Raw genomic sequence first — 14,185 nt, forward strand, 5'->3', positions numbered from 1 at the left:
AGCAGGGCGTGGCTCTCCACCGCAGCATGGGGCCCAACCCTGGAGGAGAACCCATGCAGCCAGCCATGGGCCCCGGAGAAGCCCCGCCGCAGTATATTGAGCTGAGGCACAATCCCCAGAGGCTGCCCCTGGGGCCCCAGTTTCTCCAGCGGGGGCCCCAGCAGCGGCCACGCCTCTACATCCCCCAACAGCAGGAAATGGCCCCTGGCCAGTTTGTTCAGCATCCGATGCCTCAGGGTGTGGAGCCTCAGACTGAGGGGGTCAGAGACTCAAGGCTGCAGCAGGGTGGTATGGGTTTATTACTGCCCCAGCAGAGCTCTGGTCCCCCACAACAGCATCTCCAGCCCCAGGCAGGCATCCCACAAACTCCTAGCACTGCCGGCTCTCACTCCGGGCAACCTCAGACCTCCACGGAGACCCAGGCCGGAGCTCCCGGAGACGCTAGCGTGGATCTCCCCGAGTCTGACATGGAGGACCCGTTTGCCCCGAAAGAGCTAGGGGATGCCCCTGGGGACGGGGGAGTGGAAGACGAGGACGACCTGGCTTTGGATCTAGACCCCGATAAGGGTGACGACGACCTGGGTAACCTTGACAACCTAGAGACCACAGACCCGCACCTCGACGACTTACTCAACAGTGACGAGTTTGACCTGTTGGCCTATACAGACCCGGAACTTGACCAAGGGGACCCCAAGGATGTGTTCTCCGACCAGCTGCGTTTGGTTGAGGCGGAGGGGGAAACACCAGGTACCTCTGTGGCTCAGGACATCAAAGTGGAGCAGAAACCAAAAGTTGAGCAAAACCTAACGCCAAACACTGGGGGCTCCATGTCCTCCTCAACTCCCCAACCCTCCTCCTCAGAGTCCGCAGACACCTCCAGGATAAAGCTGGAGCCCGGCCCGGCAGTGGTGAAGGATGAGATGGGAGATGCCGTCTCAATGCTCCTCCAGACAAACAAACCCTCCTCTCAGTCAGAGAACCAGGGTGCTTCCCTGAGCTCTGTGCGTTTAGGAGGGCTCCAGTACCCTCTCCCGGGTCAAGCGGACTCCCTTTCCTCTCTCGGGGAGGACCCCCTGGGGTTGCCTGACGGCGGAGGCCAGCACTCTCCGGCCGTGGATCTAGACAAAGTTGAGAGCTCCCTGGAAGCCAGCGAGCTTCCCTTGCTGATCCAGGACCTGCTGGAGCATGAGAAGAAGGAACTCCAAAAACAACAACAACAACAACAGCAGCAGCAGCTCAGCTCTCTCCACCAGGGCGCTATGGGGGGCCACATGGGAGGTCACCCCAACCCCCAGGGGGCTTCGGGCCACATCATGCTCCCCCAGCACCACCGCCCTCCGCAGCAAGGCATGATGGGACAGCCAGGCATGGTGCCACGCCCGCCACACGTCCTGCAGCAGCAGCAGCAAAGGCTCATGGGACAACCTGGGATGACACCACAGCACATGGCTGCCATTGCCCAACAGCAGGGCATGATGAGGGTGGGGCAGCCTGGAGGAATTCACCCGGGGCTCAATCCTCAGCAGCAACAGATGGTCAAACAGTCAGCGCTGGCTAATAACTTCTTCCCTGATAAAGGTAGAAAAACGTTGTTTTACTTTTTTTAAACATGTACTGTTTAGATTCCTGAGTTTTAAACAATGACATGACTTGCCTCCTCCTCTTCCCTTGCTGGAAAAGTATGAGGTAATCCCTGGTGGTTTGGGGTGCGGGGGAAAGCACTGAGAGTGTCTAAAGTGAGAATACTAGATGGATCGATGGACCCGTGAAAACATTATAAAGGGGAATATCCCAGGCTCTCAGAACAGTTTTGTAGAAAGATTGAAACAGTAACTTAAAACATTAACTGCCAGGGTCTTCTGATCATTTATGCAAGTAGTACATTAGAAATCTAACACATGGCCACTTTAATCACAACTATTGCTTAGAAAAATTTCACCTGGTGTTTCTGCATGCCTGTGGACAGATCTAGACAAGTTTGTGACCGACGACATCATGGATCCCATCGCCAAAGCCAAGATGGTGGCACTGAAGGGCATCAAGAGAGTGTTGGCACAGGAGCCAATGGGCGTTCCCCCAGGCATCAACAGGCAGCAGGTTTCTCTTTTGGCCCAGAGGCTGGCATCAGCGCCAGGGACCGGAGACCCTCCGGGTCAACTTACAACGGGCCCGTCTAAGGTACAGTAGAGGTCCACCGGCCTGAGCATACGGATGACCTTGTAATCTGTCAATAATACGCATCCTGCCAACACCAGTCAATGGATTTACTGAGCTGATTTAATGGTGCTTTTATTAGGAAGGGGAAAGCAGCGACACACCGCCGGCAAGACCCAACCCTCCGCAGTTTGTTCAAGGAATCATCAGTGAGTTCCTCTAATTTTCCGTCGTTGTAATAAATTCTCCTGTATAAGTTAGGTACTGGACTGCGTACTGGTCTCATTCGATGCTCCCAGCTGTTGCACATTTTGATTGTGTTTAAGTGCAAGCGCACCTAACTGAGCTGATGTGCCTGATCTCCCCGCGTTCGCCAGATGATGCAGAGCAGCACCAGTATGAGGAGTGGCTCCTGCACACCCAGCAGCTTCTGCAGATGCAACTCAAGTTCCTGGAGGAGCAGATCGGAGCTCATCGCAAGTCTCGCAAGGCTCTGTGTGCGAAGCAGCGCACTGCCAAGAAGGCCGGCCGCGAGTTCGCTGAAGCCGATGCGGAGAAACTCAAACTGGTCACAGAGGAGCAGAGCAAGATCCAGAAACAGCTGGACCAGGTGGGGGAAGATGGCTCAAATCCTCTACATTAATCCAGTCACGCATTTAATTTCACCCCTACCCATCTTAATGCCTACCATGTCCCCTAGAAGGTCTACTGTAGTCTCATGATCTCAAAGACAATATACAGTGGCTTGAACGTATTTGCCTCAGATTTGTTTGCATGTTTTTGGCACTAAATGTTATCCGGACTTTAAGCAAATCATAATATTTGAGTGAACAAACAACTCGATGGTCATTCCTTTATTAAATTTTTTTACGTTATGCAACCCAATTAACCCCACATGGAAAAAGTATTCACCCCTCACTGTTTACGCCACCTTAAGTAGTAATGACTGAAACCAAACGCTTTCTGTATTTCTTGATCAGTCTCTCACAGTGCTGTGTTGGATTTTTAGACCACTTCTCCTTGCTGAACTGCTTTAACTCACTGACGTTTGTGAGTTTTTGCTGCTGCTCCAGCTTGGGAGGCTGAGATCATTTTTAGAAAAATTGTGTTTTTTGTGGTCCGATCGTGTGCTCCAAATGTACATTTTAAAGATGTACTAGGCGCCCATTAACTCAGATCTCTTGTTTCAGGTTCGGAAGCAGCAGAAGGAGCACACTAACCTGATCGCAGAGTACAGGAGCAAGCAGCAGCAGCACCAGCAGGGCTCGGGTCTCCTGGCCCCAGGGCCTTCCACTCAGGGGCCCCACATGCTGTCCAAGATGCCTGGGCAAATAATAATGGGCCAGCCGGGAGGTCCTATGATGAGCCAACCTCCAGGCCTCATGCCCCAGGGAGTTATGCCCGTCAGGATGCCCCCTCAGGGGCAACAGTTCCTGGGTGGCCAGCCCCAGCACCCTGCAGCTCTAGGGGCCCGTCCTCCCGGCCCTCCTGCGGGTTTCTTCTCCCAGAGTCCAGGTGTCCAAGGCGCAGACCCAAGGCTTCTCCAGGAGAGGAAACACAGGATCCAGATGATCCAGAAGCTCCAGCAGCAGCAGGCCATGATGCAAGGACAGCAGCCAATGCCGCATCCGGGTGGCCAACCAGCCATGTTGCCCCAGCCCCAACCAGGTGCCATGGGGAACCCAATGATGGCGCCACAACAACAGCCGAGCCTACAGCAGGGAATGATGCCCAACCAAGCCATGGTGACCCAGGGTATGGTGCCGGGCCAGGCCACTCAGGCCCTGATGGGTGGACAGCCTCCGGGCGTGATGGCCGGTCAGCCCGGGTTAATGAGCGCTCAGCCGGGTGTACAGCAGCAGCAGCAGAGGCCCCCGGTCATGATGGGCCCGCAGGGCGTCGCGGGACCCCCTCAGCACCATGGGCTCCGGGGCCAGGCCCAGTTCACGCCGCAGCAGCAACAACAGATCCTGGCCCAGCGCATGTTGGTCCAGCAGCAGCAGCTCAGGCAGCCGCCTCCGCAGGGCTTCCTCAACCAGCCCAACCAGTCTCAGGATCCCCAGGGGGGCCTCTCCCAGCCCGCCACCCCGGGCCAGACGGGCTCCTCCCCGGCCTCTGCCGGGGGCAGCACGCGGGCCACGCCGCAGCCGGCTGAGGGGCTGCAGCCGGGTGACGGAGGCATCCTCAGTCCCAGCTCCAGGACCCCTCCGCAGCAGGGTGGACCGGCGACCCCCGGACTGATGACTCAAGCGGGGGCCCCCGGGGAGCAGCCGGGGGCGGTGGGGCAGCAGTACATGGCCCAGCAACAGCAGCTGCCTCCGAATGGCCCCCCGGGTCACCAGCAGCCAGCGGGCTACCAACAGGCGGCGTTGCATCCCCAGGTCCAGCAGCAACTCTCCCTGCAGCGGCAGGGCTCCCTTAACGCGGACCCGTCAAAATCGGGCCTGGTCACCGTCAAGCAGGAAGGACAGCAGATGTGTTACATGGCGCAACAACAACAACAACAACAACAACAGAGTCTTATGCAGCAAGCCCAAGACCCCGCTGGACAACAGCAACATGAGGGTATTGGCCAGATGCAGAATGTGATGGTTCAACAGAACCACCCCGGTCAGCCTCAGCCTATCTCTGGCATGCCCGGCCACCCTAGTCCGCAGCAACAGGCCCTGATGGCCCAGCAGGCGCAGCAGCAGAAGCAGCAGGCCATGATGGGCATGATAAGAGCCCAGCAGCAGGGTCTGATGCCTGGCCAGAGGCCCGGGGGTCCCCCAGGTCAGATACGCACCCCCATCAACTTACAGGCGATCATAGCCCAGAACCCCCAGCTACGACACCTCACCCCCAATCAGCAGATCCAGCAGATCCAGTCGATGATCCAACAGCGACAGCTCCAGCAGCAGCAGGGCCAGATGCTGAGGCTGCAGGCCGGTCAGGGACAGCCAGGGCAGATGAGGCCCCAGGGGCCCCCCGGGCCAGGCCAGCAGGTCCAGAGGATGCCTGGAGGCCTGGAGGCGCAGCAGCAACAGATGCTCTACGGAGGAGCTCTGGGGAAACAAGGGGGCGTGGGCTCCCCGCAACAACCGGGCATAATGGGCCACGGCCAACCGCCGGTTGTGGCAGGGACTCCGATGCAACAGCCGGGGATCATGGGACCTGTAGTCCAACAGCCACAGCCTGGAGCCTCCCCTCAGTACACCCTGAGTGTCCAGCAGCAGCAGATAATGCAACAGCAGCACCAGATGATGAGAAGCCAGGGGCCCGTGGTGCGTGGCGGGCACCCCCAAGGCAATCCCCATCAGCCCCCTGCCAACTCCCCCGGGGACCCGCAGCGCCACGCCATGGCCCAGGTGATGGCGATGCGTCAGCCCAACCCCAGCCAGGTCACACAGCACCAGGAGCTGCAGCAATCTCAGCTCCACATGGCTCCGCACCGCTTCCAGGGTTCGCCCTCCCACGCCGGCTCTCCCGCCGGACCCTCCGTCCAGAAACAGGAAACCGGAATGAGCCCGGCCACCCCTGGCACTCCGCACTCCACCCACGTGGCCTCTCCGTCCGTCGCCGACGGGGCTGCCGGGAAAGGCAGCCCTTACGGTCAGATCAAGGCGTCCCCTCTCAGGTCGCCTGGAGCGTCCAAGAGTCCCCTGGACTACCACGGGCTTAAGGCTGAGAGTGGTGACACAGCCGGGAGCAAAGCACCCCCAAACGGGCCTTTGCCCCAGAAGGGCGAGAGTGGACCGCCGCAGGCCTCTGAGAACCAGGGTGGTCATCCAGCACCACCGGGCTCCAGAGAAGAAGCTCTGTGTAAGATGACCCTGCAGAACATCAAGCAGGAGCCCAGAGAGGTGACCTGCGATGGGGAAGGTGGTGGAGGTCCCCACGCTGGGGCCATCAAGCGGGAGGCGACTGGGGAGCCGGTCGGAGGGTTTGGTAGCGCTGGGCCTGGGGGGGACCATGGAGCCCACGTGTCCAGGACCGAGACCGGACAGCAGCTGCTGCAGAAGCTGTTGAGGACCAAGAACCTGCAGCTGGCAGCTCAGAGACCCTCTGACGGCATCCACAGTGAGATCAACGGGCACATCAACAGCAAGCTGGCCATGTTGGAGCAGAAGCTACAGGGAACACCACGTAACATGGAGGTGAGCTTTAGCGTTAAGGGGGACATGTTGATAGTTGCGCGTTGTGATGTTGTTAATGGCTTGTCGTTTTGACTCGATATAGTTGCCGTGTCAGTTTGCTCTACATGCGCCAAAACCTCAGTGTAGCTTGTTGTCCTTGGTTTGGTGAGTTCCTTGGTTTGGTCAGTTCCATATGCAGCAGTTCTGTAGTGCACAGCTTGGAACATCAAAATGGGATGGAATCACTGTGTCAAATTGCAGTGCATGTTATATCCACACCTGGGGATTGTGAAAATAACGTAGTGTGGTCACTGGCAGTTGCCAGCTCTGATGTGTTCGATGTATCCCATATGTCAGTTTATAGATGTTTTTTCTTCATGTTACAAGGTTTTTTATTTGTTAAACATTTCTTATTGTTTTACTTCAGTGGGGTCTTGTGAGAAATCCGGCATGTTGTGCTTGTTTCAGAGAGATTCCCTAATTCTACAGTTTTAATTCCATTTTGACTAACTCTAGTGCCGTGGTAACAGGTGTTTTGAAATATGTCTATGGGGTGACCAGTCAGTCCTTTTAGCAGGTATCTATTTAGTCATAGTCTCTGTTATTGTAGGCTATACAGCAATGGCACAGATGCGTAAAGATTTAGATGAAGCCCTTTTCAAAGGATAAGGCATTTGAACTCTGCTGTGATCATCTATATTTGTCCCTAATTATGACCTGAAGGAAGTTCAGAACTAACCAGTGATCATTGAAATAAAAGTGGAAAATGATCAACTGCGTTCACTGCTTAGTTATCAACTCCCTTTCACCTGGTCATTTAAGTATTATTTAGAAACTTCCCAGAACTGGTGAACACAGCTGAGCACTACTTTTTAATCTCTGGTCCTTTCAAACTGGATGATGGTGCATTCCTTTCATTACTTATTTGCCTGATTACAGGATCTGCAGTCCATTACGAAGAGGCCTCCTGTTGCCAAGGCGAAGCGCACCAACAAGACTGGAGAACGAGCGCCTCAGTCCCGTAAGAAGAAGAAGGAAGAGGTTGGGAAGAGCACTGAAACCCTGATGAAGCAACTGAAACAGGTCAGTGGTCATCTGAAGCACCGGACCCCCCCCCCCCCAATGTGGTGTTACTTTAGTTGAAAACAGTTGAGTTTGTACAATTTCATCGGTCCGTATTTGGTAGAATAGCCTGATGGTGTATGTTTTGGTAGACTCATACAACATGCTCATGTAGGGTACTCCGTTATCTGTCATCTTTCCAATGTGACTAAAGCACACGTTTCCTCGTGTGTGTCCAGGGCCTCTCTCTGCTTCCACTGATGGAGCCCTCCATCACTGCCAGCCTGGACCTTTTCGCCCCCTTCGGCAGCAGCCCGGCCAACGGCAAGGCCCAGCTCAAAGGCTCCTTTGGGAACGCTGTCCTGGACAACATCCCAGACTACTACTCACAGCTGCTCACCAAAGTAAGTTCTGTTTGGTGTGCTGCGTAGACGCCCTGCTGTGATCCTGACGTGTCGCTTCGCGGTGTTCCCGCCTCCTGGTGTACGAGAGGCAGTGTGCAGGCACTTTATTTTCTCTTTTCCTGTGAAATGCTTACGTGCCGGCCGGGGGCGTCGCCCTCGTTTATCAAGATGCGCGTTTCACCACATACCCTCTTATCGCTCTCTATGATCCCGACATTGACCGCTGAACCCTTTATCCTAACAGAGCAACCTCAGTAACCCGCCTACCCCACCGTCCTCCCTGCCGCCCACGCCGCCCCCCTCGGTGCAGCATAAGATGCTCAACGGGACTACCTCTGTGGAGGAGATTACCGAGGGGCAGAAAGAGACCACGGAAGACACTATGGGTAAGACTGTAAATGGTGTTTCTTGTGTTTTATGCCTCATTTAAAATGGAGCACATTTGGTCTCTCTTCCAAGTGTCTGGTTGTCTACTGCTGCCCCCAAATTCCTGAATTGTGTAGTCTACTCAGAGGTGTTCACCCCCCCCCCCCCACCACACACACACACACACACACACACACGAGCAATTTTCACTAAACCTGATTCACTAATCAAGGGCTTGATGATTAGTTGGCAAGTCTAATCAGGTGTGCTAGCTCTGGAATAGAGGAAATGCATTGCCAGGGTTACGTGAGGAGGGGGTTCACGACCTCTGATCTACAATGCCTCTTTATTTCACGGCCCTTTGAGCTGAATGTCAACAATGTAAAGGCTTTTTGTGCAATCAGACCTGTTTGAGCTGTATTTCAATGCAATCTCTCTACAATGTGTTTTAGATTCTGTCACTGAGGAGGTGAAGAGCGTGGACATCCTAGCAGCGCTCCCTACACCACCTCATAACCAGAACGAGGACATCAGGTATGGTTTCTTATGGAGCCTGTCTGAATTCTTTGTTGATTGATATCTTGTACCAGTGACTCTCGTGTTGTTGACTTAAGTCTTGTCATGCGTTATTAGAGGTTCAGCCGTGCATCTGTTGAAACCCTGTTGTATTTGTTACTGTTGGTTAGTATTATATCTCCAACTTTTCCCTGTACGTTTCTGCAAATTCCTGAATAATGAAAAAATCGCCAATTTCCATCACAGTAATAAAGTCCCATTAGCCCCGCGTTGACATGCACTGCTGTTTCACCTCATGCAACATACGCCATTGGGACCCATTAGCTCTGCCATGATGCACTTTCTGCCATTCTGAATTAGTTCCAAAAGACCAATCTTCACGTAATGTGGGATTTTGCATAAATGCATGCCTATATATATATATATATTTTTTTTTTTTTTTAGTGTCCACTCATTTAGACCTCCACTCTCTGTTCGTGATCCTGAAATATGACCCCAAATAAATATGATGAAAGGCACTTTCACGGCTCTCTCCAAGTTGCGCATTGCATGCATCAGGCATTGTGAAATGTGACAGCTATATTTCTGTTAAAAGAAATTTCAGTGGCATAGTAGGCCCTTGATGTCATGTCACATTGCCAAACCTTGGCTTTTGCTGAAACATTGCTCCTAAATGTATGTATGAGTCATTCTCCGGTCATACATGGGTGCAGTTAATACTCGGGTTTGTATACACCTTAAGGCATAAAATTAATGGTGTGTTTTATACACGGTGCGCCTTATAAAACAAGACATTGTGGTATTGTAACTAAAAGCTAGTAGCTATTTAGTGGGATGCTGATCTCCAATGTGTCTGTCTGTCAGGATGGAGAGCGATGAGGACAGCGAGGCTCCAGACAGTATCGTCCCAGCCTCTTCTCCTGAGAGTGACCTAGGGGATGAGGCACCACGCTTCCCTCGCTTCAGAGACCTGAAAGAGGAGGAGACTGAGAGGGCCATTTCCCCTACAATACCACTCATCCCCCGAACTGCCATACCAGGTAGGAACCATGTACAGGCTTCTGGTCTAGCCTAATTACATTAGGGCTACAGTGGTTGTGGTCTCCCCACATAAGAGCATTGTTTGTTAAATTACAAAATATATTAAAAAAAATATATATTTACAGATGGGTACTTATAGGATGTTAAATAATTTCACTATATTTTCTCAAGTATGAAACCACTCTTCTTTCCACATTTCCTTACCGTCCAGCATTTCCAGAAAGCAAGCCATTTGAAGCAGCGGATGGAAAGGTGGCGTCTACAACCAACGCCTGGGACAAAGCCAAGAGCAACGAGGTGGCAGTAACCTTCACGCTGTCTTCTGCTGCAGCCAAGGTATTGAGCTCATTTAAAAACGTAAAATTATTGTCCGTCTGTCTGGAGTTTTTTGTGTGGACTCTGTATACAGTAGGTTTTGCTTTGGCAGAAGGTTTGTGTGGGGAAAAAAGACGATCCTTTTCCTGCCCCATCTCACTTTCACTCTAACCCCTCCGCTGTCTAGCCTGGTTGCCACATTTAATTTATGCTGTTTTATTCAATCCTTTGGTCATTGTCACGTGTTTGAATTATCGAACAGACAGACAGGTTACCAGGCTGTCTCACCTGTTTGAACTGAACCATAAAGTTTCTGTCGTGAAGGGCGCTGACCCAAGATGCTTTGTATTTTTCCAGAATCTGAACCACGTGATGGTGACGGTGGCTCAGCTTCTCAACATGCGTATGCCCGGATCCTATGAGTTTGCTTTATCTCCCAGCCCGGGCAGGCCCGGGACCTCAGGACCTGGAAAAAGCCCGGAACAAACAGGTATTGATTGTCCAGAGGATCTAATGATCCAGTTAAAGTCACTAAACAACTATTTATTTTTTTACTTACTGAAATCTAATACTGTTAAAGGATAAAACAGCATTAAGGGAAAAACTAAAATGGTCAGATACATTTCTTGGTGAATGTGGTCATCTAATATGGAAATATCCTCTCAGGTTCCATGTGTGCCAAGACTGTTGGCAGCGGGACTTCCCCCATCCAGGACGCAGAGTGGCTGAGACAGTTCGATGTTTCTCTGCCAGGCTGCACTCTGAAGAAACAGGTGGACATCCTCTCGCTCATCAAACAGGTATGTCAACAATATAGTCGCCGTTTCAAATATGGGATTTTTCCTGCTAAATTGGTAGCGCCAGTTTCTCTGACATTTCTCCTCCAGTATAACAGAAATGGCTCAATCCAATCCCTCAGCGACAGTACTTGTCCACTGGTCTCTATAGACTTTGTCTATTTCCTAGCAGCCATAGAGATCTTTATGGATTTTTTTTTACCAGGAATATGTGCTCCTAAGTTGAGAAATGTAGGCTCAAACTAATATTTTATTGTACATTTTTGTCTCTAAACTGTTTGACTATCAGAGCTACTCTAAAAAATTATGTCGCAAGATAGTCTTTTTCTTTTGCGTTCGGTTAGGCTCATTTTTCTGTCTAATGCAACGTTTCCCTGGGTCCTTATTCTTCAAGAGAAAGTACTGCACCACATTTTTTCAATATACCTTTGTTTAATAAACTACGGTAAATTAGTTTCTTCTGAAAAAAAATTACAATAATATTACAAATACCAAATTGCTGTCCATCTGAATAATTCAATCGTTTTGGAAAAGAAAAATAGATGTGGAAGTATATTTTATTGTCTTTTAATTAAATAGCCAATCTGCAGCTCCTAGCATAAGAGGTATGTTTGGTCTTTGATAAATGTAGCCTACTGCTGCTAATTTAATCAGTTAGCACATCTATGCTAATGATGTTCTAACTCTATTACAGCCAACGTTATAGCAGGTACAATAGATGCATTGACTTAACGTTTACTGATAGCGTGTAGGCAAGCTCCGTATCTACTATCAGCTGATAAACTCACTGACCACAGACAGGGCAAGAAACATGATGAACGGTTGCCTGACATTGTGTTCGGTTTTGCTTTTAAGCCAATAGTGGCTGAACAGGCGTGGAGTAATTTTGGCAACACATTGATTAGGTAGTAGCTATGAAACTGCCGTTTCTGATACACATTAGATTTGAGATTTTGCCCCGGCAACAATTGCTTCCCGAGATACATTACATTGTTGGAGTTACAATGTTTCAGTTGTGCACGGTAGTATGAAACACAATCTATGCTGTAGTTTTTGGAGTTCAAAACAGCGCTTTAACAAAAACAATTTCTAAATTGTTTTTGTGCATGTGCTTTTAGTTATGTTAAATACTACCGACTCTTTAAAGCGCTACATTGATCGACTGAAAATGTTTGCGGTAATACATCCCGTCCCTTACAGTTATCCAGATCACCTGCACGTTGCTTTATTGTTAAATGTCCAGACGACCCGTTTCTTAACCGGTTTCCGTTCCTCCGCAGGAGTTCCCTGAACAGGAGGACAAACCAGCTCAGCACTGTTACACCACGAATGTGTCTGACCTGGATGTACGTCATCTCCCCGTCATTCCCGTCGACGACTCTCCGCCCTCCTCTCCCTCTCCTCCTCCTCCTCCTGCCCCTCCTTGTGAACTCGAGGCTGAGACCGAAACTCCAACAATGCCCGCCTCCCCCTCTGCCACCCAACCGGCCTCCCCCTCGCAGCCGGCCTCCGTCTCCACCACCCAGCCGGCCTCTCCCTCCCAGCCTCTCCCTAGCCCCGCTCAGACCACCGCTCTGGTGAAAATGGAGCCTGCCGCTTCCACTGTTATGGTCAAAGTGGAGCCGGACACAGAGGAGGCCGTCCTTCCTGCCGACTCCGACCTGGTCGGCGCCACTGAGGCTTCGGACTCCGCTGATGCCGAGTTGATCTCCGTAGCCCGACCTACTGACCAGCAAGCCCCCCAGCCCCAGGACACCACCTCCACCGGGAGCCTGGAGCTGATCTCCGCCAAGGTGAAGCACCGCAGCAGGCCTCTCTCCCCCGACCCCGAGGAGATGGCGGTCCGGCCCAAGATGAAGAAGTGGAAGGGCGTCCGATGGAAGCGCCTGCAGATCGTCATCACCATCCGTAAAGGGGGCTCGAAGAAGGAGAGCAGCCGCGGGGTCTCGGAGCTCATGGAGCGCCTCCGCATCACCCTGCGGCCCGACAAGATGCCCCGGGACCGACGGAAGTGCTGCTTCTGCCACGAGGAGGGCGACGGCGCCACAGACGGCCCCGCCCGACTGCTCAACATCGACGTGGACCTGTGGGTTCACCTCAACTGTGCCCTGTGGAGCACGGAGGTGTACGAGACCCAGGGCGGGGCGCTGATCAACGTGGAAATGGCGCTGAGGCGTGGGCTGCGCACCCGCTGCGCCTACTGCCAGAAGACGGGCGCCACGAACAGCTGCAACCGCCTGCGCTGCCCCAACGTCTACCACTTCGCCTGCGGCATCCGGGCCCGCTGCATGTTCTTCAGGGACAAGACCATGCTGTGTACCCAGCACAAGCTGAAGGGCCCGAGCGAGGAGGAGCTGACGGGCTTCGCCGTGTTCCGTCGCGTCTACATCGAGAGGGACGAGGTCAAGCAGATCGCCAGCATCCTGCAACGCGGCGACCGCATACACCTGTTCCGCGTGGGCGGCCTCATCTTCCACGCCGTTGGTCAGCTGCTGCCGTCTCAGATGCAGGCCTTCCACTCCCCGACGGCCATCTTCCCCGTGGGCTACGAGGCCACCAGGATCTACTGGAGCGCGCGCGTGCCGAACCGCCGCTGTCGCTACCGCTGCCGCATCAGTGAGGCCGATGGGAGGCCGCTGTTCGAGGTGCGGGTGCTGGAGCACGGGCAGGAGGACCTGCACTACCGCGACACCACCCCAGGAGGTACGCGCTCACGCAGCCGGGCCGCCCAGGCATTTAGCCCTTCTTCTGTGGTGGTCGTTCTTTGATTGTTTGGGTTCTTTTTCCGTCAGTGCTATTGACTTGAATGGGGACCAAAACAAATGGTGTTTTTGATAAATTCAGATCGGCCCGACTTGATTTCTTTCCGTTTTGTGTTTTTGATGCTATACATTTTTTAAAATACTTTTTTATTTTTATTAAATGCTTTTTAACATTTGTGAAAAGTTGAAATGAGTTTATATTAAGCCACAGGGATTCAGAGTTTTCTATTCAAGTTGTCAGGCTTTAGGCCAGTCAAGCTATAATACTGACTTGAAGCTTTCAATGTTATCCTAGATAGAAATGATATGGAATGTTAATTCAATCAAATTTATTTCAATCAATCAAATGTGTTTATAAAGCCCTTTTTACAACAGCAGTTGTCACAAAGTGCTTTTACAGAGACACCCGGCCTTAAACCCCAAGGAGCAAACAACAGTAGTGTTGAATTTCAGTGGCTAGGAAAAAGAGTTTTTAATTAACTATCGACAACTTTTATTAGTGTTAGTCAACCCTAAAACAGTATCTCTAGAACTGTTAATGCTTGAGAGACCAAATTAATTTGTTTAGGCTAACTGTTTGGACTATATCCCAACCTACATGTCTGAAACATTTGACTATGCTAAATAGCCTAATTTGTGTCAGTTAACTCTAA

The 14,185-nt window shown here is 51.9% G+C and overlaps 1 protein-coding gene across 5 annotated transcripts in view; it reads left to right on the forward strand.

Moving 5' to 3' along the window:
* Positions 1–14,185, forward strand: part of kmt2d (lysine (K)-specific methyltransferase 2D) — a 40,704-nt gene that overhangs the window by 20,804 nt on the left and 5,715 nt on the right. For all 5 annotated transcript variants that reach the window (XM_029124070.2, XM_029124068.2, XM_029124071.2 and 2 more), the window contains exons 31-44: positions 1–1,578; positions 1,967–2,178; positions 2,297–2,363; positions 2,532–2,764; positions 3,345–6,290; positions 7,209–7,352; positions 7,571–7,735; positions 7,980–8,121; positions 8,554–8,635; positions 9,482–9,657; positions 9,870–9,994; positions 10,331–10,463; positions 10,640–10,773; positions 12,051–13,473. The exon at positions 1–1,578 is cut by the window's left edge and continues 149 nt beyond it. In XM_029124070.2, the coding sequence (XP_028979903.2) occupies positions 1–1,578; positions 1,967–2,178; positions 2,297–2,363; positions 2,532–2,764; positions 3,345–6,290; positions 7,209–7,352; positions 7,571–7,735; positions 7,980–8,121; positions 8,554–8,635; positions 9,482–9,657; positions 9,870–9,994; positions 10,331–10,463; positions 10,640–10,773; positions 12,051–13,473 (7,560 nt within the window). The remainder of the gene's footprint in view (positions 1,579–1,966; positions 2,179–2,296; positions 2,364–2,531; positions 2,765–3,344; positions 6,291–7,208; positions 7,353–7,570; positions 7,736–7,979; positions 8,122–8,553; positions 8,636–9,481; positions 9,658–9,869; positions 9,995–10,330; positions 10,464–10,639; positions 10,774–12,050; positions 13,474–14,185) is intronic.

This window comes from Esox lucius, chromosome 12, assembly GCF_011004845.1.
Source record: "Esox lucius isolate fEsoLuc1 chromosome 12, fEsoLuc1.pri, whole genome shotgun sequence".
Taxonomy (NCBI): domain Eukaryota; kingdom Metazoa; phylum Chordata; class Actinopteri; order Esociformes; family Esocidae; genus Esox; species Esox lucius.